Source organism: Lissotriton helveticus, chromosome 2_1 (assembly GCF_964261635.1).
Source record: "Lissotriton helveticus chromosome 2_1, aLisHel1.1, whole genome shotgun sequence".
In the NCBI taxonomy this organism is placed as follows: domain Eukaryota; kingdom Metazoa; phylum Chordata; class Amphibia; order Caudata; family Salamandridae; genus Lissotriton; species Lissotriton helveticus.
The window spans coordinates 1373338074-1373365765 of record NC_136059.1 but is presented as its reverse complement, the minus strand read 5'-3'; the positions used below and the strand labels follow the sequence as shown (position 1 = coordinate 1373365765).

Genomic DNA, 27692 nt, shown 5'->3' with positions numbered 1-27692 from the left:
ATTGCAGCCGAGATTGCCAGAGACAGTTCTCAGGACAGTCAGAGTTCTGCTTCATTGAGTCAGGATCCACTAGGAGGACCTGTTATCGAAAATGAAGCTGCCACTGCTATGAATGAAGTGGAAAGAGCCATGGCACATGCTCAGGAGGATGCGGTTAACTTAGAAGAGTTGGAAAGACAACTCAACGTTGAGCAGAGGAAAATATATGACGAAGTTACCATGCAAATTGATCATGGATTAAGTCATGATAAGAGAGTGCTCATGTACGTCGTTGAAGCCTGTCCGACTGTACGTGAGTGGAGAAGCGGGAACTGGAAAAAGTTTCCTCATTAAAGCAATTTCATGCTATTTGCAGGAAAGGACAGAGTCATCGCTGTCTTGTGTTGTCACTGCTCCAACTGGACTGGCAGCACATAATATTAAAGGGATTACTTTACATCGTTTACTGATGCTGCCAGTGGAGCATGACAACAAATTACAATATCACAAGCTATCTGGAGATGCTTGTTTTGAAGTTTCAAGAATCTTGAGAAAAATGAAACTTCTTATCATTGACGAAGTAAGCATGGTTTCCAATGTCATGCTTGCCTTTGTGCATTTGAGAATGCAAGAAGTTCTCAAAACAGAGTATGATGTGTTATTTGGTGGCAAACACATCATTGTTTTTGGAGATCTTCTGCAGCTGACACCAGTGAAAGGGCAACCTGTGTACAAAATGCTCACGCATGAAGATACCAGGAAGTGCCTAGGCAGCATTGGCAACGTCAATATATGGTTAAACTTCAATTATGCTGAACTGCATGAAAATATGCGTCAGGCGAAGGATGAAGTTTACAAGACTATTCTACAAGATGTTAGAATTGGAAAAGTGACCGAGCATGGGAAAGAAGCTTTACATGCATGATTACTGTCAAATTTATATCCAGAACAAGATGTTGTGCCTGAGAATATTTTTCAGAAAATTACTGAGAAGAAATCTGGAATATGTTTGATGCCAACTCTTGCAGAATGTGCCAAATTTAACAACAAAATGTTGCATTTAGAAAAGCAAGAGATTGTGAAACTGGAAGCTATTGACAGAGTAGAGCATATGGGATCAACAATTATTTTGTCTGAGAATCTGAAAACAAAATTGGATTCATTAGAGAAGAGTATATCTAAAACTGCAGGTTTTGAAAAGACTCTGAATGTGTGCTTGAACTGCCGTATAATTTTAAGAAGGAATTTACATGTTGAAAGAGGTCTGGTAAATGGATCAATGGGTAATGTTGTTGATTTTGTGAAATACAGAAATAGAGATGGAATTGAATTTTTAAAAATTAAATTTGATGGCATTGAGGAAGTACAGCTAATTGCTCGTTGTTCTGCTAGATTTTTGCTTGTAAAAGACTTATATGTTCGCCGTAAGCAGTTTCCTGTTTGCTTGGCATATGCGGTGACAATCCATAAATCGCAAGGTTTAAGTGTAGACAGTGCATTGGTGAATATTGGCAGTTCTGTGTTCAAGGAGGGTATGGCATATGTGGCATTGTCACGAGTTAGAACTTTATCGGGATTGTACTTGATTGAGTGTGATGTCACAAACATTTGTGCTGATCTAGATTGTGTTAAGGAATACAATAGGTTAAAAAGAGAGTATGCGCCACATTTGCCTCAGTATCCTTTGTTTGAGAAACGTGTGGTAGGCCGGAAACGAAGAAATGTGACCAATACTGGGGAGGTTGTAGCAAAAAGACGAAAAGTCGATGAACCTAAAATTACAAGCAGAAACAAAAAGGATTCTGTTGAAGATGTTGTTGGTTTTCAATTTGAAAACCGTTCTGGTGTCAACTGCTATGCTAATGTAGTGGTTAATGTTTTGTTTTCTCTAGAAAATGTAAAAGAAGAGATTGTGGTCAATTCTGATCAAAGATTTTGCAGTTTGTTAAATTCTGTGTTAGTGAAATGTAGCACTGATAGAAGAAACATAGAAAGTGTGTCTGAAATTCGAAATCTGTTAGACAGATGTTCAGGCCAAACACAATTCTCTCAAAATATTCAGCAAGATTGTCAGGAGTTTTTAATGTATATGCTTGATGTATTACATGCTGAAGGTGTAGATGTAGATCAGCTGTTTGGGCTTTCTTATCAATGGCAGCATGACTGCGAGAACTGTATGGTATCAAGTACTACTAGTGTAGACTCAGAAAGATTTATATATTTAACTTTGCCAGACAGTAAATCAGTCTCCTTTAATAAGCTAGTAAAAGCAGGTGATCACAACATGGAGTGTAGCCAATGTAAATCTGAAATGATGTCCACATTATTTATACGAACATATGGCCAGTATGTCATTTTAATGTTCCAACGATGTAGGCCTGATGGAACAAAATTGACAACTTTAATTAAAAATGTTGTAGCTTCGCAGTTGTCAATATCAGGAAGGACTTTTGTAACTGCAGCAATTATATATCATGACGGCCCTTCAATAACATCAGGACATTACACAGCTTATTTAAAGTCTAGAAATGGCTGGTCATTCTGCAATGATTCTGTTTTAATTTAAAAAAAAAAAATTGCCATATGACCTTAAAAACTCTTACCTGGTGTTTTTAAAACCAAAATTTTAGGGAAATAATCTCGGGATGTGCTCTGTGGAATTTCAAGAAGTTCTAATGGCTCCTACACAATTTGGCCTTGAGGATAAGTGTAGTTCAGAGACATAACTTCTAACCATAGGACTGGACGTCATGGAGAAATACGTGCACTTTGAATGAGTTCAGAAAAACTGTTTCTTTTTATAAGCTAATTGAAGCAGCCAATCACAACATGGAGTAGAGGGAATGTAAGTCTGCAATGCTGTCTACTGTTTTACATTGCTTTGTGATTAAAAGTGATGTAGAGAATTAAATAATTGTAGTAGTCATAGAGGTAGTGTAAGTCTGCTTCATAGTAAGCAGTATCAGTGTCATAGGAAATGTAGAACATGACTGAGCAAGAAGGGGAAGATATTACTATTCCAGGATTGTGAAAATGATCTTCAACGTTTTAATTCTGAAAGTTGCGGAAATGCCAAATGACGGGATTGGCTTACAAGAAATCCAAGAGTTATAAATGGCTCTGACCAGATTTGGCCTTGTGGAAACTTGTGGTAGAGAGCAAGAAGTCATTTATTGCATGTAACGTGTTTTTAAAAACGATGGAGATTTTCTTTCAGAAAGTGGCGGGCTGAAAGTAATAACAGCACAAAAGAGTGTAAGCTGTTCATAGGACATCCTTGGACGTCATGGAAAGTAAGTTAACTTTAAGGAGTTCTGAATTTTGATTTCTTATGTTGTATGGGTTTTTTAAACACAATCATTTTGATTGTGTTTTTTTTTCCCCGCTGTTATATGATGAATACCTTCAAGTCACTGTTTTTAGTGAATTTTGATACATTCTGAGAACGGCAAAAATAAACCATTTAACATGTATAATTAATTCTGTACTGTTTGCATTTATGATGTATATGTAGAACTGTGTAGGAGGCATGGAGAAGGTGAGGCTTCTGTAAGTGTCAAAGTTGTTGCATGCAGTGCTGCACTTCTGCGTATTCTTTCATATGCTAGACTACATCTGCACAATGAGATACCTAAGCAAAGGAAACACAAGTGATGTGATTGTGAAATGAGCAAAATAAATTGCACGTATTTCAATTACATCACCTGTGTTTCCTATCATTACGAATCACATTGTGCAGATCAAGTTTAGGTCTGTCCAGGGAAACATAGGAGGTTTGGACTTTGTTGAAGAGTGCAGTGGACATGACTCACTTCATTGGTAGACCTTCACATGTATTATCTCCTCTGTACTCTTCAACAAGTGTAAATCTCATCTGCAACCCTGAGTAGGCCTCACCTCAAACAAACCTCTGGATAGTAGACATCTTATTGGCATCCTGAAGCAATTATTTAAAATTTTAGTGTCTTGCGACACTTTTCTGAAACAACAGCAATGCAAAAGATGCACCATGTTTTAAGATAGGCTTCACTTCATCTGCATCAAGATACTGTTAGTTTAAAATGTATATCTTTAGGACTGTGTAGGGGGCCTAGAGAAGCAGAAGCTTCTGTAAGTGTCAAAGTTGTTGAAAAACTGTTTGTCCTTCAATCTTTTCCCTTGTCTTTTCTAATTTTTAAATACATGTTTTAATATTTTTCAAATGTTTGTTCTCTCTTTCACAGATTGAAAGTATAAAAACAAAAAGTGAGTAATTTAACGACAATTATAAGGTAAATATTTTGTACTCTTTTCGTTACATTTCTATCACATTTAACTACTATTAGTTCCACTGCTTCATTTCTTTAACCCTCAGTTTCCTGCCTTTGCTACTTCCCTCATTCCTTTCTCTATTACCTATTAACTCAACTCCTTCCACTCTTTTTCTCAGTCCCTCTCTTCTCATAGTTCCTCACTCTTGTTCACTCACTCCGTCTCTATTACTCTTAGTGTCTTTGACTGATCACTCTATCACTACTTGTTCATAATGCTTTCTCTGTGTAGTTGAAGCACACTAAGGGGAATATTATGAACACAGCCAATACAATTATTGCTCTTTTTATTGGCAGAAAACTGGTGCAAAAGTGGTTTTAGCGGCAGTTTTCTGCCACAAAAGTAGCTTTAGCGACACATTTCTGCCAATAAAAGCTGCAAAACTTTTATTGCCTATGTTGATGATATGGCTCTATGTTACTTACATTTCTTTGCTGTTTCAATTAATCTTTTTCTGTTATTTTTTGTTTTCTGTTTTCTATTTTTTCTCTCTGTTATTCCTCATGTTTTAATCTTATTTTGAACATTCACTCACATTCTCCAAGAAACTCTTCTTTGTTAATGTTATACTCTCTTTTTTTTTTTTCTTTCACTTCGTTATCTATTTTGTTTTTCACAATTATACCCTCTTCTGTCTTTTCTTCGGTAAAAAGATCTATTAAACAGTATCTCTTCTTTACTCCCTATAGCTGTCTTTCTTTTAACATCACTCTCTGTTTACTTTCCTTATACTTACACTTTTTTTTTTTTTTTTTTTTTTTTGGTTAGCTCCCGGTCCGCGTACCGGGAAGCTAACCCGGGAGCGAACCAAAAGAAATAGAGCTTGCCAGAGTGCTAAACATTCTAGCAATTTTTTTTGAAAGGGAAGGTAGTTCTGAAAAGAACTTTTTTTTAATATTTTTGTTGTTTTATATTTTTTTTTATTTTTTTTTATTTTTTGTATTTTTTGAACGATTTTATATATTTTTTGGGTTTTTTTGGGGGGGGGGAAACAACAAAAAACAGGCGTTGAAAAGGGCTCAACAGGAGCAAAAAAAAATTACTGGGGGCGGTTAGGGCAATCATGGTGTTCATACGCCAGGTTGAGTGCATTGATGCTCATGTTGCCACAAGCTAATAATGCACGACAGTGCATACATAAGTGAATCATGTGCCCAAAATTTTCTTGAATATTTGGCACAGTTTCCCGTGCCTCTTCTGGTGTTAGAGAAATCGGTATTGTTGGTCTGGCCACAGGAGTTGGTCTTGGATTGTCCTGCATATCCCTTATTTCCGCCCGGCTGTAATTTAGTGGATGCTTCCTTGTCATGTGCCTGTGCATTGTGTGATTTCCATAGCTATATTTTTTATCCGTCCCTCTGGACAATTGTTCTTTGCATATGAGGCAGGTGACATACCTCGCATTGACTTTTTTTTGGCCACGAGGGATCGAATAAAACTGCCAGATGAAACTGGCTTTCTTTCTGGAAACCCGGGGCAACTCTTCTAAGAACTGTGGTTCTTCTCCCTCCTCATCCATTTCTTCATCTTCCTCCTCAGTGTTGGTAATGACCTGGGGAGGTGGTCCTCTCTTCCCATGAGGAGGTGGAGGTGGTGGTGGGGGTGCACCAGCTGAAGCAACCAATGAAGCCATTTTCCAACAAGCAAAATAGGTCTTCCTCTCACAATGATGAAAGTCAGAGTGAGGAAAGAAGGAGGGGTTTTCATCATTTGGGAAAAACAATACTTCTCAACCAATGAAAAGTGTTATTTTTAGGTCACCTGACCTAGCCTTCCATCATTATGAAACCAAAAGTGAAATGAACCAATGAAAAGTTTTATTAACAAGTCACATGACCTCTCACGCTCATGTTACGCGCTGCGGAACGCTCCCCGGTTAGCTTCCGGGTCGCTCCGCTTCGTGCCTCGGTCCGCGCCCCGGGACACTTCCGGGTGCGCTAACGCGATACGTCACAAGACGCATTTCGCGGCAACGCGATACGTCGCGCTTTCGCGACGCGCCGCGGATCGGTTCCGGGGGCGAAACGCGCCTCGGTCCGCGCCCCGGGGCACTTCCGGGTGCGCTAACGCAGTACGTCATAAGACGCATTACGCGGCAACGCGATACCGTCACTATGTTGATTTCTTACCGGTTCGCGGACCGGGTCGCGGCATCAATTTGAGCTAACGGAAAGCTTCCCGGTTCGCGGACGGGGAGCGAAACAAAAAAAATATTTTAAAAAAATTATTAATAAACATATAAAATATATTTTTGTATTTAAAGAAGAATACATTTTACAGCTATAGATATTAGCTTTTAAAAAACCAATGAAATTCACTGAAAAAACCATAGGTTATAGACCATATATAGTTAGGAATTTGCATTTACAAAACCTTGAAAATTCACTGAAAAACCATAGGTTATAGACCATATATAGTTAGGAATTAGCATTTAAAAACCTTATTTTACTCACACAAAACCATTGAAATTCCATATATAGTTAGTTGTACTAACTATATATCACGCACCCGCAATCCACTGCTGATCATGTCACATATTACATCATTCATGACATGGTCAGTGACATCACTGATGACATCACTGATGACATCTCAAATGACATCACTGATGACATCACTGATGACATCTCAAATGACATCACTGATGACATCACTGATAAAATCTCATTTGACATTACTGATCACATCACTGATGACATCATTCATGTGATAATACGATGAACCTCTTCAGACTCTAATATAACCTTAGATACACTCAGTGTAAACAGACACTCACAGACTGTCACTCATCCATGGAGTTACTTACACACCTAGTCAGTCATGCAAAGAATCAATCACAGCTCCATTTTCACAACTATACAGTTATACACACCTTACTTATTCAAACATATACTAAAACATATTTACTCACTTATACAATCCTGGATACAAGAGCACAATGATCCATACAGCCACTCACACATTCACTGGCTCTTATGCACAGTTATTTATATATGTCAACTCTCACATGTACTGTATTTTACATATGTACTTACTTTGACATGTAGCACTGAGATATCTATTCACTCACCAATACAGTCATGCACACAGTCAACCACCCATACAGCTGTTTCCACATGCACTTTTGAACCCATACATCTATGCACAGAGTCATACACCTCCCAGCCACCCACACACACTCTCAGTCTCCCATACAAATGTTTGGGCAACCAATCAATAACCCATATAGTTACTCATATAGCTACTGATCAACACATGCAGCAGTTTACAGAACAACAGACATAATGATGCACAAATTAAGACAGTTTAGTCACTAACCCATGCACTCAGTGAGACACATTTAACCACTCACTCATACAGTCAGTCATGCACCTACTAAATCCTTCATCCAGACACTTATACATCCACTCATTCTTCAATATGTAAGACATATTTTAACTTTACAGAAAAATACAGTCACTGGATGTTGTCATCAGTGATGTCATCAGTGATGTCATTTGAGATGTCATCAGTGATGTCATCAGTGATGTCACTGACCATGTCATGAATGATGTAATATGTGACATGATCAGCAGTGGATTGCGGGTGCGTGATATATAGTTAGTACAACTAACTATATATGGAATTTCAATGGTTTTGTGTGAGTAAAATAAGGTTTTTAAATGCTAATTCCTAACTATATATGGTGTATAACCTATGGTTTTTTCAGTGAATATATATATACACAAGAACAGACTATGCAGGGTTGGAGGTCTAGATGACCATGGAAAGGGTAGAGGGTACTTATACACAGCACTGTATTTAAATAAGGTCTAGACCAAGGGACTCTATGGTCCAGTTGAAGGCAGGAAGCCGAAACGCGTAGACCGTCCATTTGATGCACTTTTCTTTGCACATGGTGTGTGAATAAAATTGTGAAGAAAGCTAACTGTTGCTGTGCCGTGTCTTTATCTACGGGACTCGTAGGAGAAGAAGCTGATGTGAAATTTGGCGTGTGCACTGGAACGCGCAACACAGGCACTCCAGGAAGAGGCGAGGCGGTCGTGAAGGATTGGGAGATCGTAATCCAGTGATTTCTATTTTGGAGGAAAACGACTGACGCTTCTGCTGCAAGCCGGGTGCTCCGGTGAATGAGGCTGCGGGGAGATTCGCAGTAAGAAGACCTCAGCGGGAGAGTGCAAAGGCGACCGTATCAGGGGTGAGTGAACCGGCGGGGTGTATGTCGATTTCGCTCGACTCTGCAACGCGGCGGATGCTGCGTTCGGGCGGGGTGAGGGGACAGCCGCCTGTCGGGAAACAAACCCCTGTGAGTGAAGCCGGGGTGTAGCGTATGATTAAACGTAGGAGAATCAAATCCTCTTTTACATAAGAACGCTCACCTTGAATGCACGGAGCCTGGCCATACCAGAGTTACGCGGGAAGGATTAGTAAGTCACCCGGAAAGGAAGCCGAGAATACACGTCATCCCCCGACACCCCCGAAACCCCCGACAAACCAAAAACCAGAAGGGGTGGAAAAAGAAGTCAAAGCAAAGGAAAGCAAAAGTAGCTATAAAAAAGAGAATGTCAATATCCAACAACATAGTTATAAATCTATCTAATAAACAATTGTCGGATACACAACTGAAACTCTTAAATAGAGGTCTTTCATTTTGCCCAACAAAAACTATAAATGCACCCAATGCACGCATTGACCTTTACAAATTTTGCAGGAAAGTGAAATTGAAAAAATATTTTGCCGAAAAAACCAAAGCAACAAAAAATCATGTTTTGAAAACAAATAAACCTACATCAACTGTCGCACAAAAAGATTTAACAGCAATGATAACTCTAGCATCAATCAAAGAAACCCCCTCCACCAGCCAAGAGGACAACACAATAACTCCTGAAATGGAAATTGATTTTTGTAAAAACATTGGGATAGCGACAAACTTAGGAGGTAATAGCGGGTTGAAAAGAAGTTCAAAATTCTGCCCGCAACTTCCACCAGGCAATAAAGTGGATCTATTCCAAGAACTTATGGTCGAGGAAATAACAAAAATTGTGGATAAATCTGTAAGAAATGGACAAATGAAGAAACAAAATCTGTCTCCTAAAGAATATACAGCCATGATGGAATTGAAAAACGATACATCGATAATCATTAAATCTTCGGATAAAGGGGGCAACCTCGTCATACAAAATGTTTCAAATTACATTGAGGAAGCGAATAGACAATTGAAAGTTCAGGAACACTATGAAAAGTTGGTTATAAACCCTATGGAAGAATGGACAAATGAGTATCATTCTATGCTACTGAACTGGAAAGATAGAGGTCTATTAGATTTTGACGAGTATAGCTACCTGAAAACAAACTATCCAATCATGGCAACTATATATTTTCTACCGAAAATTCATAAGTTACTTGAATGCCCACCAGGGAGACCAATTGTGAGTTCAATAGGATCCCTCTTGGAATCTACATCAAGATTCATAGACATTTTTCTTATGAATTATGTGACAGACCTACCTTCATTTCTGAGGGACACAATGGACTTTTTACAAAAAATCACCACATGTGAATGGAAACCATCTTACCTAATGGCGACAATTGATGTTGCATCGCTCTATACCTCAATTCGCCACGAGGACGGCATTGAGGTAGTGAGGGAAGTACTCAAAGCACGTTCTGTGAATTTATTGGAACGTACAATCATGTTACTTGACATGCTCCACTACTGCTTGACCCATAATGCTTTTCTGTTTTTGGGGGGGATATATCTCCAGAAGCAGGGGACCGCTATGGGGACATCATTTGCACCCACCTATGCAAACCTGATGGGGGCGTGGGAGAGCGACGTGATAAAAAAAGATCAAGAGAATCCGGAGGGGCCAAAAATCAAGCTTTGGTGTCGTTTCATAGACGACTTGTTTGTCATATGGGACGGAAATAAAAACTCATTGGAAAACTTTATCGGATCTCTAGACAATAACAAATACAACTTAAGATTCACGTCAACAATCAGCTCTCACTCTCTGATCTTCCTGGATGTGGAAATATTTGTGAAAAACAACAGACTTTGCTCGAAAATCCACAGAAAGCCAACCGCATGTAATAGCATTTTACATGCGAATAGCGGACATCCCATTAGACTAAAATGGAGTATACCTTATGGCCAAATGTTGAGAGCGAAAAGGAATTGTTCCGAACAGGAAGATCTAGTAGAAGAAATGGAGAAAATGAGTGCCAGATTCCTAGAAAGGGGATACCCAAAAGAAGTAATTTCATCTGCACGAAGTAGGATGCATCTGAAAAAGAGGGATGAGTTACTAACTCCGAAAAACAAGAGGCCAAAAACTAATCAGGAACATGAGATGTCAAGGGAATGAGACAACCAGACTCATTATGGACTTTAACAACCAAAGTACCAATATGAAGAAAGCCCTTCAGAAACATTGGCAAGTCCTACTTTTAGATGACACTTTAAAAGAAACCTTGACAAAAAACCCAAGTATCACGTACCGAAAGACCTCTTCCTTAAGGGACATACTAACACAGAGCCACTTGGAACTAAGGGAAGAGAGGAAACCGACGTGGCTAACAACACCAGGCTTCTGGAAATGCCACAAATGTAAAGCCTGTGAACATGGAATTAACATCAAGAACTATAAATTACAAAATGGCAAAATGGAAACCATCCAAGAGCACATTACATGTGATTCAAAATGTGTGGTCTACAGGCTAGTGTCCTTGTGGAAAGTTCTATATCGGGAGCACTGTGAATAAATTAAAACTGAGAATACTCCAGCATCTAAGGGCCATTAAGAACAAGGACCCGTGCTACCCGATGGCCACACATTTTGCTCAACATCATCAGAGCAATCCCGCCCTCCTGAAGTACTCGAGGATCAAGATGAGTAAAATCCCAGAGAGGGGCGGGGATCAAATGGTACAACTAAGACGCCTGGAATCCAGGATGATATTGAGTATGGGAACAGAGGTACCGTTCGGCCACAATTTGGATGCCGAATTACATGTACATTTGTAAAATTGATATAGATAACATAGATGAAAGAATAAGATTGGAATCCGTCACTGTAGAACTATGTGGAATTTTGTATATATGTATATATTGAAACCTTAGATGTTGGACAAAGTAAATACCTGTAACCACAATGAAATTAGTCCAGCATAGAAATCTAAACTGATTATAAGAAATGATTGGGGAAGGTGAGAATTAACAACTAAATCCATAATAAGAGGTAACAGAGAACAAGTTTGAAAAAGTACTTCACAGATACTATGCTCTCATACTTCTTAAGTAACAAATAAGATGAGTGAAGAGTTGACAATGAACTAAAATGTATATAATTGTATATAGCAGGTTTTAATACCGACCATAATTCGAAATGTTATACATATATTTAGGAAAACTTCCTTTTCTTCTCTTTCACTAACAACTCTTTACTTTTATTTGTATGCTTTTTTGTTTAAAAAATGAAGAAACTGAATATTATCAATGAATTTGGAATTCCCCTCCCCTTCAATACAGTACAAAGGTAGTACTTTACTGAAATGAACAAAAATTATTATTAGTTCACTGTATATAGAAAACTATTTGATCAGATTGTAAATACTTCATTTGTGGTAAAGGGTTTATAATCGTACTTCACGTGAATTGTAAATACTCATTAAATATGACCACGAGTATGTACTAGCCAAAGAACAGACTATGCAGGGTTGGAGGTCTAGATGACAATGGAAAGGGTAGAGGGTACTTCTACACAGCACTGTATTTAAATAGGGTCTAGACCAAGGGACTCTATGGTCCAGTTGAAGGCAGGAAGCCGAAACGCGTAGACCGTCCATTTGATGCACTTTTCTTTGCACATGGTGTGTGAATAAAATCGTGAAGAAAGCTAACTGTTGGTGTGCCGTGTCTTTATCTACGGGACTCGTAGGAGAAGAAGCTGATGTGATATATATATATTCACTGAAAAAACCATAGGTTTCACACCAGTTATAGTTAGCTGGAAATTTTACTCACATAAAACCATTGAAATTCCCACGTTATAGTTAGTTGGACTCACTATAACTTGCGTGTGCAATGCACTGCTGATGACGACATATTACATCACTCATGACATGGTCAGTGACATCACTCATGACATCACTGATGACACCATCCAGTGAATGTGTGCCTTTCTGAAAAATAAATATTAGCGAGTAATGTTTAAATATTTAAATATATGTATTAATGTTTCACTTTGTGTATAAGTGGCTGCATGGGTTGGTGAGTAGCTACATGTGTAGGTATATGGGTTATTAGATGTTTTTCTAAGTATCAGTATAAGTGTTTGTATGGTTTGGTGGGGGTATTACTTAGCACATAGATGCATGAATGACTGACTCTCTGTTTGTATGTGTTTTGGTCATCAGACGCAGCCGATTATTCCTGGAACACAGGCGGTTGTTTGAGCCAGCGGCTCGTAAACTGAGGTAAACCGCGAGTTAGCAGTTTACACTTATTTTGCTTTGGACTGCGCTTGTTTTTCCTCAGTTTGTGACCTTTTCTTTCCTTTAACTCGTGCGGAGGGGAAAGTGAGTGCAAGCTATGCTCCACCTCATTATATTCCCGTCTTCCCTGCCTGTGGAGTTTGTACATTCGGATTACATGCAGGGAAGAGGCTGCGAGGGTTGCGGTTTCACATCTCTCAAGATGCTCTCTTCATGTGTGAACACTCCTTGGGTCTTGGAGTGTTATGAACTGTAGGTCATGGGCTGGAACTAAATTATACAGGGAGTGCTTCATATTCCTCTAAACCCTGATAACTGTTGCAAAACCTTCTACCATCCTGTCAATGCTCTAATTGAACGGAGGATGTGGTCCTCCTATTCCATGTGCGTTCCGCATGAGGAAGGAATGCTCACCATTGTATAAAATATTTTGAGTACATAATGGAGATGCTATGAGTGAAATAGCATGCTTATTTATTTGTCTTTGTTTATCTGTTCATGCACATAGCAGGGGGATTGTGACAGATTCCTGGAATAATATATCTCACCTCCCCTGTGATTCATGGCTGCCCGGGCAAAGGGGTATGTAGGGATTTGTGAACAGTATCTAATATTGCCTTTGGTGGTAACAAATCCTGTAAACAATTGGTCTTTCTCCTCTTCTCATAACTGTGCATAACGCAATATTTATGGCCAACACCGCAGAACATTCTGGATTGCTAAATGCATGACTGGTCATTGTCTTTTTTTTTTTTTTTTTTTTTTTACAGGTATTGCCGTTTCATACATACGTGATTAAGGTTTATAGAGAGAGAGGGAGTAAGGAAAGAGGTGGTTCTGAATAGTGTTCTTTCTTTTATAGGTCTCCCTCCCTGCTGATCCCTACCTTTCTTTCCCCCGCTCAATCACTTCAATAGTCTGTGCTGACATAGCATTCAGACTTGAAGCTATTGAGAGGTGGACCCATACTAGCATCACTCCAATCCTAAGGATACAGTGATCCGGAAGAAAGTCCCACACAGCAGGATTGCTGAGTTCTGATAGCAGGCCACATCCCCTTTGTCCACCACTCTGCAAATGCGCCTCCTGCTGTGCTCTTGGTTAGGGGATGAAGTCACATTTGCTCCTGGGGGTCAACTAGCCTACCTGTTACCTCCTGTAAACCCCACAGAGAAGGATTGCTGAGAGGTGGTCAGAGGCCACGCCCCCTTTTCCGCCACTCTGCTAATGTGCCTCCTGGCACATTGCTGCTTGGGGTATGGAGCCTACTTTACTCCTGAGGCCGTCAAGAGGCAAGGGGACCATATCACCCCACCAACAGTGACCCCGCATGTATTTTGATTATTACCCCCAGGACCTGGCCCACCCGGGGGCCTAATTAAATGAAACGCTTACTCCTTTATGTTTTTTGGGGTGTTTCTTTGCCCGGATTCATGGATCGAACGCAAATTCCGCAGAATATTTTTTTTTTTTTTTTTATGCTTATTTTAGCCCTGGGGGTCCCTGAGGGACCCCCTGAGCAGGCCTAGGGGCTAGGGGGTTTCTACCCTGGCCCCTTTTCTAAATGTTTTACCTTTTTTCTTGTGACTCTGTTCAACAGTCACAAGATGGCTGCCAACACTTCCTGGTTTGAAGTGTTGGCAGCCAATCTGATTTCGGGCACGAGATTGGAGGGTTTGCGGATCCTCCGTGGCCATATTTGTATATTTGAGAAATGCTTACATTTCTCAGGAACTATGGAACAGATTTACACCATTTAACAAAGAGTGCTTTTTGGCCCAAGAGCTATAGCATGTCTAAAGATTCCTATGGAAAATTACATGGAGAAAACATGTTTTAGGACTCCCCCTTTTTCACAGCCCCGCTTGCCAAATCACCCTGAAATTTTCAACACCCCAGCTAAAGTGAGTGGGCCATTAATTTTTTTAATTTTGCGAAGATTTGTCAAACGGCACCAAAGATATTGGTAAAAGAAAAAACGCTTTTTGAATATAAACAAGGTCCTAACTATGCCTACTGGGGGTCGCCAGGAGGTAGTTCATCTAATATACATAATAAAAAAACAATTGCTACAGTAACATTTTAGTTAGATAAAAGGTTTGGTTGCAACATAACTTTTTAAACTCCAAATTACAGAAAGTCACCAGCTATAGCTATCTCAAGTAACTATCACTCGTACCCTAATGTAACTATAACTCGCACCCCACCATGCACAGTTTTCTCCTCCGTAATATCACTGAAACACTTGCAATGAAATTATCAATGTCATAAAAAATGTCATGTGTGATGTAATATGTGGGGTAATTAGTAGTGCATTTCAAGGGCACTAGGCCAGGCCCTGCTTCCAACCCATCACAGGCAGTCCACTCCATGCTGTGAGGTTGACTGCAGTGCCTAGCCTGGGGCTAGGACTGTGGCCAACCCCTCCCCTCTCACACAGGCAGCCAACCCCACACTGGGCACAGCCTTCGCCCTTGCGCAGTAGAGGGATGGCCACAGGGCCTGCCTGTGACCAACCCACTTGGCGGCAGCCAACCCCACACTGAGCACAGCCTTTGGCTGTGCATGCCGATAGGTTGGATGCAGGGCCTGCCTTGTGGCTAACCCCCTTGCAGACTGCCAACCCTTTACTGTACACAGCCATTGGCATGCACGGTGTAGGGTTTACCATTTGGGCCCTCAGGACCCCTTTCCTTGGGGTCAAAACATAGTTATCATGGGGAGGGGGTATGGAGCTGCTCAAATAGCCTTCTCATGCCCTGTGAACCCCATTCTGTGGGTCTGGATTCAAATTAAGGGGAGGGAGCTGCAGTACCCACCTCCCTGAGCCTTTTAGGATCTGTGGACCCTTTCCCTAGGGCCAAATCCAACAAAAAGGGGGAGGTGGCCCCTCCCCTAAGACTTCAAAGGCCCCAGGTAGTCCATCCACCACAACCATAGCTTATTTTAAAGGGGAGGGGGGCTGCTTGGACCCCCACTTCCTGAACCTTCTTGGGCCATGGGAACCCCATACCCCAAGGTCGTATTTTATGAAAATGGAGTGGGCCCGCAGCCTTCCGCTCTGAGCCTTCATAGGCTCTGGGGACCTCATGTCCTGGGCCATACTTTGTTAAGAAGTAGAGGGCGCCTTCTCAGGTACTCCATATCCTGGGGGCATATTCAAATAAAGTGGAGGGGAGACCCAGGGCCAAACTCAACAAAAAGGGGGAGGTGGATCCCCTCCCTGAATCTTCTCAGGCCCCAGGGACCCTGTCCCCCGGGGCCTCCCTTTATAAAAGGTGTCCAATCGGGTCACCCACCAAGCAACACATTGAAGGCCAAAGGGGAGCCCCAGGGCCAACACAGCCCTAGCCAACTCACCCCCCATAATGTGGGAGCCAGCAATACTCCCACCCTGAGGGAGCAGCTCTTTTCTGCATGCTGCCTCTGGGTGGGAGCAATATGTGTCTGTTCCCCTGCACTCAGAAGTGAGGACAGGGAAACAAAACAAGTCTGCTCCCAACTGACGGGAACATGTTTTAAGCTCCTGTCAGGTGGGAGCGGACTGGTATGTTTACCCCCACTTGGTGCGAGCAAACCTATGTTTCCCTATCCACAGTAGATCGGGCAGGGAAAAACCAGGCCTAGAAGGGATAGGCTATCCTTACTATGTCTGACTGCCACCACAACTGGTTGAGGTGATGGCAGCCAATCCAATCTCAGCATGAGATATGAGATCTGTTGGCCCAGCGGTAATGTGCCGCTACCTTGCTCAGCACCGAGTACCACAGCATGTTCAGGCGGGCAGGGCATGCTGCATGCGGAAGACAAAGGTACAGGGAGTTCTGGCGGGCTGCAACACTCCTCACAGACACTAACCTTGTGGCAGCCAGGCTGCCAGTATGATCCCTTGCATCTCTGCTCTTTTCCCTGAGGAAGTAAGGGCTAGGGTGTTCTCTGGCACCTCCATTACCAAAATTACTCTTCTTCCCAGAGTCCTCTAGTGAGGGTTCATGGGATATAGCCTCCCAATCCAAGATGGCTGCTGTCCATAGAGCATTAATTTTCCTTAATACATTATGGTGCCACCCATTCTAATGTAATTTCCTAGTTTTTGGGTATAAAAGGAACTCTGAATTATTTCCCCTTGCGTTGCAATGATTCAACAGTCTTGTCATTAGCTGCTTCACTCCCAACTAGTTCCAGTGAATCCTGGTTCCTGTTTGGTATTCTTTTCCCTGGTGTTCATGCATGCTTTTCAGCCCACTCCATGTCGCTGGTCTGTCCCCAGTATTCTTTGCCTGACCCTGGATCCTTTGATCCACTCCTGGATTTCTCTGCCATCCTTGGAGGTTTTTTGCCCTCTGGATTTTTATTTCTCCAGAAGGCACTATCTGCTTTGGCACTGTCTGGTGCCAGAGGCATCGTGGCTACTAGAAGGGGTTGCCCTTAACTCTGGCAGACAAAGACCGTCAAGACCTACGGCTAGGCATCACTCTGGAGGACAACACCCATATCCTCCACGATGTGATACATATATTTCTTTTACCTTAACTTAATTTCTCAAACTACTGAACTCATTTACACTAAAAGCACTCTTTCTGGACTAGGATCTAGCTTTCTGCTGAATTTGGTGTAGTTCCTTTCAGCGGATTCGCCTGTAGCTGTATCTAAAGCTCCTTTGGAAAAATTAATAGGTTAAACTTGTTTTGAGAACCCCCCCCCCCTTTTTTCTCATCCCTCACTTGATGGATCAACCCGAAAATTTACATCATGCACAAACTAGTCAAAGTTGCACTTCTTTGGGAAAGTTTCAGGAAGATTTGTTAAACACCACCTTTGTTAGCAACACAAAAAGGCACTTCCTATGGAAACACGATTCTGACTATAGTCTACCCAGACTATAGATGTGCTCTTACCTTGTACCTAATTACCACTACGTTGTAAAGGCTTGGGTGGCAAAAAAAATGCCTAGTAAAGGAATTGTATAGGTAAGGGATGTGTGGTAAAGGCATTACATGGTAATGACCTCTTTGTAAAGGCTGTTTCCCATGCTGGTAAATATTTGCAATGCCAAATGGCATGACCAACTAGCTTTGCCAATGCTTGTTGAGCTTTCAGTTTTGTTTGGGTGGCGGTGCTGCTTTCAAGATTTTGACCAGAAAGACTAGAATTACTGTAGAAATTCTCATTTTATTTATGAGAATGTGATGGAAACGGAGTGTAACTTGAGGCACAAGATCAGGGTCTCCTGTAAAGGAAGGGAGTGGTCATCACTGAATAATTGTGCATATACAAAAAAACACACAATAAGGCACCTGCTAAAGAAACACCCATGAAGGTTTTTTCATGGATCTCGAGTCTCTTGCTTTGGCAGCAGGATCAAAGTTTACATATCTCTTCCCGTGATGTATTAGTCGGCACAGATGTGTGATGTCCCTTCTGCTACCTCTGACATGTTGGTAAATCTATCCCCATGAAGTAGGGTTGCTTTGCCTTTGGCACTCTTACTGCTTCACCCACTCAGAGCCCTCGTGACAGTGTTGTGACAAACTAGTTTGACTCTGATGCAAAGCACTGCAGAGCTGGAGCGTTACCATGACAGCTGAGGAGGAGGATTCATCAGCCTCGGTTGCATCGGACTGTTTGAAGATTATTAACTTGGCAGGCTAGTAGGTCAATGTCTCGAGTTTACTTTGCCAATACTTGTGAGCAAACACTTCTTTCTCAATATTGTCTTTAACAGTTGCAGTCCTGGCTGCTTAGGCTGATCACTTTACACTGTCTTTTTGACACTATGTGTGTGCCTCATTCCAGGTCGAAAGTGCGTTATAAGCTGGTTCATGATCTTTGAGTTTGCTTGCAGGAAGAGGATATTGTGGAGTGAGGGTGCTAGAAAAGAGGTGAAATGGAATGGCAATTGTATCATTTTTCATGTACCACATCTGGGGTCATGCAGACCATGAAATCGCTTATGAAAGAATCTGCTGAAGCATGCCTTCGGGCCAGCCTTACTCTAGAGCAGAGCTCTTCAAACTTTTGGATGCCAAGACCCCCTTGTCAACATTTTCAAACGTAAGGAACCCCTCCTGACAAATTTCTAAATCTCTAGGTTATGAGGAAGGTGAGGACCAAATTATGCGACAGGCTTGACTAAACTGTGGGAGTAGAAAATGTAAATAATGTTCTGTGATGCTGCGTATTTTGGGGTAGCATTGCTTTATTATTTAGAATTTTTTTAAACACATTAATACTGAGGAAAGATTTCACCCCATCAGTACCAGTTTATAACCAAAATACAGCAATTAACATCAGAAAGATGTCTAGTCAACCTCTGTGAAGGGCCTCCCAATTCACAGGGATACGCGCTGCCACATTAGAAGCTCACCTGGCCATGGCCGGGACAAACAAGGGTGCATTCAAACCGTGGCGGTCTTGTGCAGAGTTAAGCAGTTTACCCATGCCCCTTTCCTCTCACCCCCTTCCTTCCATCCCTCTCTTCTCTCCTCTCCCAATCCCGGATCCCTCTCTCACATTGCACGCAGATGGTTATTAGCCCCAGGACACCTTTTGGTAACAGTAGCTCACTACAAATGTAAATAATAGGCAGAAGCAGGGGATCCACTAGACCCGAACTTCGGGGGGGGGGGTTTAACACTCCAAGCCAGGGCTTGTCCAAGCACTGGTCGCACATGGTGCAACAGTCTCTCCACCTTCTCCATGAATTCGCTCACTACCACTCACCAACAATACACCTCATCTCTCTATAGCACCTGTCTGACAAACATTTCATTTTTTTTATAGCGCTACTCATAGTTTACTCGCACTCAGTTCTGTGATGTGCATGGTACATCTTCTTTGTACCAGGCACTTTAACCTTCTGCACTGTGTGGGTGACAAGAGTGCCCATGTGACTGCACGGTGAGCAATGCAACAGTGTGAGAGTAGGGTAAAAGGAGTGACTGCACGGTGAGTGAGGTGACCATATGAATTTGGGTTCGGCTGTAAGTGCAGAGTGGGACGAATTAGTGCATGGTTAGTGATGGCCTTGTTTGAGTGAGCTACAGATTGAGCAGTAAGGGGGGGAACAGGTGAATGGAGTGTCACATGAGTGCAGGGTGAGAAGTGTGCTCGTGTGACTGCAGGGTGAGGTACAGAGTGAACAATGCAAGCTAATTTTTAGTGCAGAGTGATCACTGTGAGAGCAGGGTGAGCGGGTGAATGTTGTGAGTGCATGGTGATCAGCGTGAGTGCATGGTGATCAGCGTGAGTGCATGGTGATCAGCGTGAGTGCATGGTGATCAGCGTGAGTGCATGGTGATCAGCGTGAGTGCATGGTGATCAGTGTGAGTGCATGGTGATCAGTGTGAGTGCATGGTGATCAGTGTGAGTGCATGGTGATCAGTGTGAGTGCATGGTGATCAGTGTGAGTGCATGGTGATCAGTGTGAGTGCATGGTGATCAGTGTGAGTGCATGATGATCAGTGTGAGTGCATGATGATCAGTGTGAGTGCATGATGATCAGTGTGAGTGCATGATGATCAGTGTGAGTGCATGATGATCAGTGTGAGTGCATGATCAGTGTGAGTGCATGATGATCAGTGTGAGTGCATGTGATCACTGAGTGCAGGGTGAGCGGGTGAATGGTGTGAGTGCATGGTGATCGGTGTGAGTGCATGGTGAGCGGGTGAATGGTGTGAGTGCATGGTGATCGGTGTGAGTGCATGGTGATCGGTGTGAGTGCATGATCGGTGTGAGTGCATGATCACTGTGAGTGCATGATGATCAGTGTGAGTGCATGATGATCAGTGTGAGTGCGTGATCAGTGTGAGTGCATGATGATCAGTGTGAGTGCATGATGATCAGTGTGAGTGCGTGATCAGTGTGAGTGCATGATGATCAGTGTGAGTGCATGATGATCAGTGTGAGTGCATGATGATCAGTTTGAGTGCATTGTGATCACTGTGAGTGCAGGGTGAGCGCATGGTGTGAGTGCATGGTGATCGGTGTGAGTGCATGGTGATCGGTGTGAGTGCATGGTGATCGGTGTGAGTGCATGGTGATCGGTGGGAGTGCATGGTGATCGGTGCGAGTGCCTGGTGATCGGTGCGAGTGCCTGGTGATCGGTGCGAGTGCCTGGTGAACGGTGCGAGTGCCTGGTGAACGGTGCGAGTGCCTGGTGAACGGTGCGAGTGCCTGGTGAACGGTGCGAGTGCCTGGTGAACGGTGCGAGTGCCTGGTGAACGGTGCGAGTGCCTGGTGAACGGTGCGAGTGCCTGGTGAACGGTGCGAGTGCCTGGTGAACGGTGCGAGTGCCTGGTGAACGGTGCGAGTGCCTGGTGAACGGTGCGAGTGCCTGGTGAACGGTGCGAGTGCCTGGTGAACGGTGCGAGTGCCTGGTGAACGGTGCGAGTGCCTGGTGATCGGTGCGAGTGCCTGGTGATCGCTGGGAGTGCATGGTGATCGCTGGGAGTGCATTGTGATCGCTGGGAGTGCAGGGTGAACGTGAAAGTGGAGGCGAGAATGAGAAGTGAGTAGTCTGAAAGCAGGGTGCATTCCCACTAACTTGAAGCGTGGGGTTTCAGATACAAGTTAAACTATTGCTATAATGGCATTAATCGGGGTTCGAGGGTGGAGGAAATAAATAATGTGCTGATCCTGCAACAAACTTCCAGTCTAATGATTAGGGTTACCAGCTCATTATTTTGATGGCCCAGAAATAAGCAGTCACCTACAGTTGTATTTTTTTGCACTTATCTGTGAATACTTAGAACAGCAAATATAAATAGAAAGCACTTTTAATTGTGTTCTAGGGATGCCTCAATGATCCATGACTAATAATTAAAGAGAATAAAGACAGAAAAGTCACATAACTAATTAATACATACTTTTTTATTTATAACTCAATTTAGTGTCAAGAGCAGGTCTCTGCAGGATCTTTAAACAACACACAGCAGGCATGTTTCTTTTGGCAACCCAACTTTATATTTCTTTTCATTAAATGCATTCTCACAATACAGCAGTAAGTGTAAACATACAAATGTAAGGAATAGGCAGTTTGGGGGCCCAGGGGGTACTGGAACCATAAAAAACTAAGCTTTGGTAATCAGTCAACAAAGGCATGTAAATATGCTAATGGTCTTTAAAGACCTGTGAAAAACTCGGGCCGGAGATAAGACTCCAGACACTGCCCAGCCGAGGCCCCAGGAGCGCGAGCTGCACTGCAGCAGCCCGGGCTGAGACACAGGATGGGGGAGGAGGGGGGCTGAAGCCCTGGAGGCCAGGGCAGAAGTGACACTGTGAAGGCGCGACCCCCTTTGCATTGCTCCACGGCCCCCCTGGGGGTCGCGCCCCACAGTTTGAAGACCCCTGCTCTAGAGGTAAGATCAGGCGGCACACTATGTGTGGGCGTTCAACCCTGGAGGATCATTTTCTAATGCAAGAATATTTATGCGTTCCACGATAATCGTTTTTTATTTTGGCTCCTTTTTCCTTTTTTGCCATTTGAGCATGAGGTTTCCTGTTAATCTTTTCCTTGATTCAACAGCACCTCCTCTGCTAAAAAAAAAAGTAACTGTTCAATTTCTAACAAGCACTGTAGGCCGTTAAGTGAATGTTTGATTTGCCTTCGTTTGGCATGAACAGGTCTTCTGCAGGAAAGTTACAGTTCCATCGTGAACCAAACTAATTAAGGTCTCCAGTGCCCTATGAGCTTTCTTAGGGATGCTTTACTGGCATGCCAATGGTACTGGAAGTTCTACGCAAACAAATGATGGACGGCATGCTGCATGAATCATACATTCACCCCAGTCACGCAAGATGGGTTAAATCCATCGTTCGTTTGCTCACCATGCACCCCAGTTTAGATCCAGCCATGTGCAAATCAGTCTTGACCCTGTGCCTCGTGGGAACAGTCCATACTGAACTGCCAAGCACCGTCCTCCCTAGACTGGAAACGAGCATCCTGGACCGGTTTCTGGGTACTACCCTTCATCAGCCAGGCTAGCTTGAATCCAGTGGCACAGTGAGCAAGGGACCAACGTCTGGGCATACCCATCCCACTAGGGGGGGAAAGTGCTACGCAAACAAATGATGGACATGATGCTGAATAAATCATACAGTCACCCCCCCCATCAAGAGATCTGGGTTAAATTCAACATTCTTTTGCTCACCATGCCACCCCAGTTTAGACCCAGCCATATGCAAATCATTGGTTCCCGTGCTCTCTATTCCACTAGAATCTAGCTATCCTGGCTGATGAGGCCTGAAAGCCCGAAACCGGTCCTAGGATGCTTGTTTTCAGTCCAGGAAGGACCTGGCTTGGTAGTTTGGGCTGGACTGTTCCCATGGGGTGCAGGGTCAAGACTGATTCGCATATGGCTGGGTCCAAACTGGAATGGCATGGTGAGCAAAAACACAATGGATTTAAGCCCAGATCTCTGTACTGGGGTGAATGTATGACATTGTTCTGCTTTCTGTCCAACAACTGTTCTTTTTGCAATGGTACTGGAAGTGACATTAAACTTTGACTTCAATTGACACCCGCCCCACCCCAACCCTACCTTATGTCCTACAACACCCTTATGAAGGCAGACGAGGGGCTAAGGTAAGAGCAAAAGTGTTAACAGAAATTAAGTACACTATGAAAACCTTTTTAGGTAGAGCCCACTTGATGGCACATGCACTGACTTTTGCGAGTCATATTGTAGGCTTATCAAGAACATATAGGGGCTTGGAGCTGAACCATTCCTTACCCTTGGCTGGCTTTCATGTCACCCAATTTGCCTGCTGATTAGTGTTTCAGCCTGTCAGTCTTGTGTCTGTCGCTCCCATGGAGCATTACCTCCTTACGGTCTGTCTTGATTGGTGTCTTCTATTCTTACACTGGTTGCTTTTCAAGGACTACTTTTTTCTTTTCAGTCAAGTGCTCTCATGAGCGCATGTGTTTTATAGTTGCCTCCCTTGTGTACTTCTCTCTCACTATACTCTTCTATGCTTCACTCCACCCCGCTCCATGTTGTGGTCACCCTCCTGTACCACCCCTTTCGTTTTCTCCTGCCTGTGTCTCCCCTGCCTGCAACATGTTGATCTTATCCGCTGCTTCTCCTTCTCCTACCCAGGCCCCCGTGCTTTTTCCACCCCATGTTGTTTCTGCAACCCCCCCCATGTTCTTTCTGCAACCCCCCTTGCTTTCTTCACACCTGTTTTTAAATAATAATGCTTTTACAGTTGAAAAACAGCTGCATAATTTTGTAGGTTCATGCATGCATGGTGCACGCATTTACAAAATGATGCATTTAAAAGGCTTGTGGGGTTTTTTCTTCTTTTTTTAGCACTGGGGATGCTATGCAGCATGGCTAACAACCACTGGCTATTGGGTGCCAAAGGGAGACCTAAAGGCCGTGCCAGCAGAAGTGGCCCGTGGAGGGAGTGCTGTGGGTTGGGGGAGGAGCTGGGTGGGTGGAAGGAAACTACGGAATACGGCCAAACGGAAGTAAGTAAACAAATAAATAAAACTAATTTCATTAGGCGCACTGCATTGCCAAATGTGATGCAGCACGGGCAACGAAATAATTTTTATTTATTTATTTACTTACCTCCGTTTGGCCGTATTCCTTATTTTACTACCCCCCACCCTGCTCCTCCCCCCCCAGCACTCCCTCCATGGGCCGCTACTGCCTGCCAGCACTTATTTTCTGTTCCTCCTGCTATTTTTATGATCTATAGCACCAAGAGTAGCAGAGACTGTATCAGGGTACCACCATATCCTATCAATACCAAATTTGAGTCAATGTGATTTTCGTGAGCCTAATCTAATTAAGACTTTGTGGGTGGGAAATTGATTCCAAGTAATGCAAAAATGTGCCCATTTTGAAGGAGACCTGAATGAATAAGATGCTTGTTTCTGAAGCAGTCTTTTTTTTCTTCCTTTTAAGGAACATGCTTCGTCTTCTGCTTCCGCGAGCGTCCTGCCTACGCCCTACAATAGCACAGTTTTCTACAGCAGCCATTCCGAATCCACAGACTAAGCCCGATGTCCATTACAACAAACTCTTCATAAATAATGAGTGGAGGGATGCAGTCAGTGGGAAAACCTTTCCAACCATCAACCCGGCAACTGGAGAGATAATTGCCCATGTTGCTGAAGGAGACAAAGCTGATGTCGACCTAGCAGTGAATGCAGCAAGGGAAGCTTTTAGGCTGGGATCGCCATGGCGGCGCATGGATGCCTCTGAACGTGGCCGTCTTCTAAATCGCCTGGCTGATCTTGTGGAAAGAGATAGGGTCTACATGGCCTCTTTGGAGACCCTAGACAATGGGAAACCCTTCATGGAATCCTATGCCTTGGATCTTGATGAAGTCATTAAGGTATTCAGATATTTTGGAGGTTATGCAGACAAATGGCATGGGAAGACAATCCCCATGGATGGTGACCACTTCTGTTTCACTCGACATGAGCCAGTAGGCGTCTGTGGACAAATTATTCCATGGAATTTTCCTTTGGTAATGCAGGGATGGAAGCTCGCCCCTGCTCTGGCTACTGGTAACACTATAGTGATGAAGGTTGCAGAGCAAACCCCTCTCACAGGTTTGTACTTTGCCTCCCTAATCAAGGAAGCTGGGTTTCCACCTGGGGTTGTAAACATCCTCTCAGGATATGGACCCACAGCTGGTGCTGCTATAGCACGGCACATGGATATCAACAAGATTGCGTTCACTGGTTCCACCGAAGTCGGTCATTTAATACAACAGGCAGCCGGTGAGACCAATCTGAAGAGGGTTACTTTAGAACTTGGTGGCAAGAGTCCAAGTATTGTCCTAGCGGATGCAGACATGGAGCATGCGGTTGAGCAGTGTCACGAAGCATTGTTCTTTAACATGGGACAGTGTTGTTGTGCTGGGTCCCGAACCTTTGTAGAAGAGTCCATTTACAATGAATTCCTAGAGCGGTCCGTGGAGAAGGCTAAAGAGAGAAAAGTGGGCAATCCCTTTGAATTGGACACTAAACAAGGGCCTCAAGTTGACAAAGAGCAGTTTGACAAAATTCTTGGATACATTAAAAGTGGACAAAAAGAAGGTGCTAAACTCATGTATGGCGGTGAGCGCTTTGGAGAAAGAGGTTTCTTCATTAAGCCAACAGTGTTTGGCGATGTGAAAGACGACATGAAGATTGCAAAGGAGGAGGTGTTTGGCCCAGTGCAACCAATATTCAAATTTAAGAAGATTGAGGAAGTTATTGAAAGAGCCAACAATACCCGATACGGTTTGGCAGCTGGTATCTTCACAAAGGATATCGACCGAGCTCTAACTCTCATACAAGCTTTGCAGGCTGGCACCATCTGGGTGAACACATATAACCTTGTCACAGCCCAAACCCCCTTCGGTGGATTCAAGGAATCTGGCAATGGGAGAGAGCTCGGAGAGGATGGGCTTAAAGGCTACACAGAAGTGAAGACTGTGACCATCAAGATACCCCAGAAAAATTCCTAAACTCCCACTGTCGCTACAATGTGGTTGTGGGTATAAATATCCCTAGTTTATTTTACCATTATAGTACAACAGTATTCATATTTCACATCCTCAAATGTTGACCATGTTCCATTTCCTACTTTTACACCAATATTACCTACCAGTGCACAAAGCTTTATAAGACCTTGCAGATAAATGCTACTCTCCATTTATTGACTTTACTGTAGACGGAAGCATGTCATCGTGGGTCCCAGTGAACGTTTTGAAGGGAGTAAAGAAAGTTGAAGTGTACCTCAGTTTACTTTTGTTTAAACCATTTGCCTTCAGTTTCACTCTAAATAACAATTGTTCCTATTTTGTTCTGTTTGTTTACACTTGTTATCAGATTATCTTTTATTGTTGAATAAACGTTCTGGAGTGTTGCTGGTGTATGTGTAATATAAATCCGTGCCTTTTGAAGCCCTTGAGCCTATGGTGCCCATCTATTTTGGGGATAGTGTCTAGAAACCGTTGAATAACATGCTATTTCTATTTTTGAGGAGCTCTCCGAGGTCAATACTAAGGGAAGGTTACACATTACTTAGCTACGATTACATTATGTTCTTCAAGAGTCGGTGTGTACAAGATGAAAAGGAAGAACTCTTAGCAATAAGGAAATCATCCTTGCAAGATGTACATCTGAAGTACCTATTGGAGAAGATGGAAGATAAATTGACACACACAGAAAAGAGAGGGAACTCCTGCATGTACCCTTGTAACTCTTTAAAATTGTTTATTAACACTGACCCGTCATACATTGTTACTGTCCCTTCTGCAGATAGAGAATTTATCATCTTACTTCTGTTGGGAAAGACTTTATCTTTCACGGTTTTGTTAAACTTTAGCTGCTGAGGTGTTTGTGGACCTCTATACTGGAGCTTCTTTCAACCAACTGGCATTAGGTTGTTCAAGCACTAATACCTCTTTGTTCACCAATGCAAACGTTTTTGGCACACTAGGTCTATGCGCAAACCTCACATCAGTAACACAAAATAATTTGATCCAGGTTTTCTTGCATTTCTCAAACGGAAAAACCTAAATCCTGGCACACTATCCACGAAAATTTTGGACCGGAGTCCAGCAATATACAATATGTGGACATTTCCCTGTGGACTGTTGCTTCCTCAATCAATTATGTAATATTGGCACCAATGACAAACTTATAGCTGTATCGTTGTTTATGGTGCACGGTACATTTGATGATAGATAAACTCCGGATTATATGATAAGTTTAACACCATTTGTAGTTCCTTATTTTGTATGGACTACATATCTATTTGTGCAAGCTAGATCTCATTTTCCCTGACTGGCAGGTCAGTAGAGCACTCTGAGTGTGACATTTGTCAGGTTTTTAGGCATTTCTTTTTTTTAAGATTACTTTCTTTAGTGGTATTTCGGGTTTATAACCTATTAAACAT

General features: G+C 42.8%; 1 protein-coding gene across 1 annotated transcript in view; it reads left to right on the top strand.

The window, feature by feature from the left end:
• ALDH1B1 (aldehyde dehydrogenase 1 family member B1) overlaps positions 1–26657 on the top strand; it is an 87469-nt gene extending 60812 nt beyond the window's left edge. Inside the window, exon 2 of the mRNA XM_078676315.1 lies at positions 24702–26657. Within this exon, the coding sequence (XP_078532441.1) occupies positions 24706–26256 (1551 nt within the window). The 5' untranslated portion in view covers positions 24702–24705 and the 3' untranslated portion in view covers positions 26257–26657. The remainder of the gene's footprint in view (positions 1–24701) is intronic.
• Positions 26658–27692: the final 1035 nt, after the last annotated feature.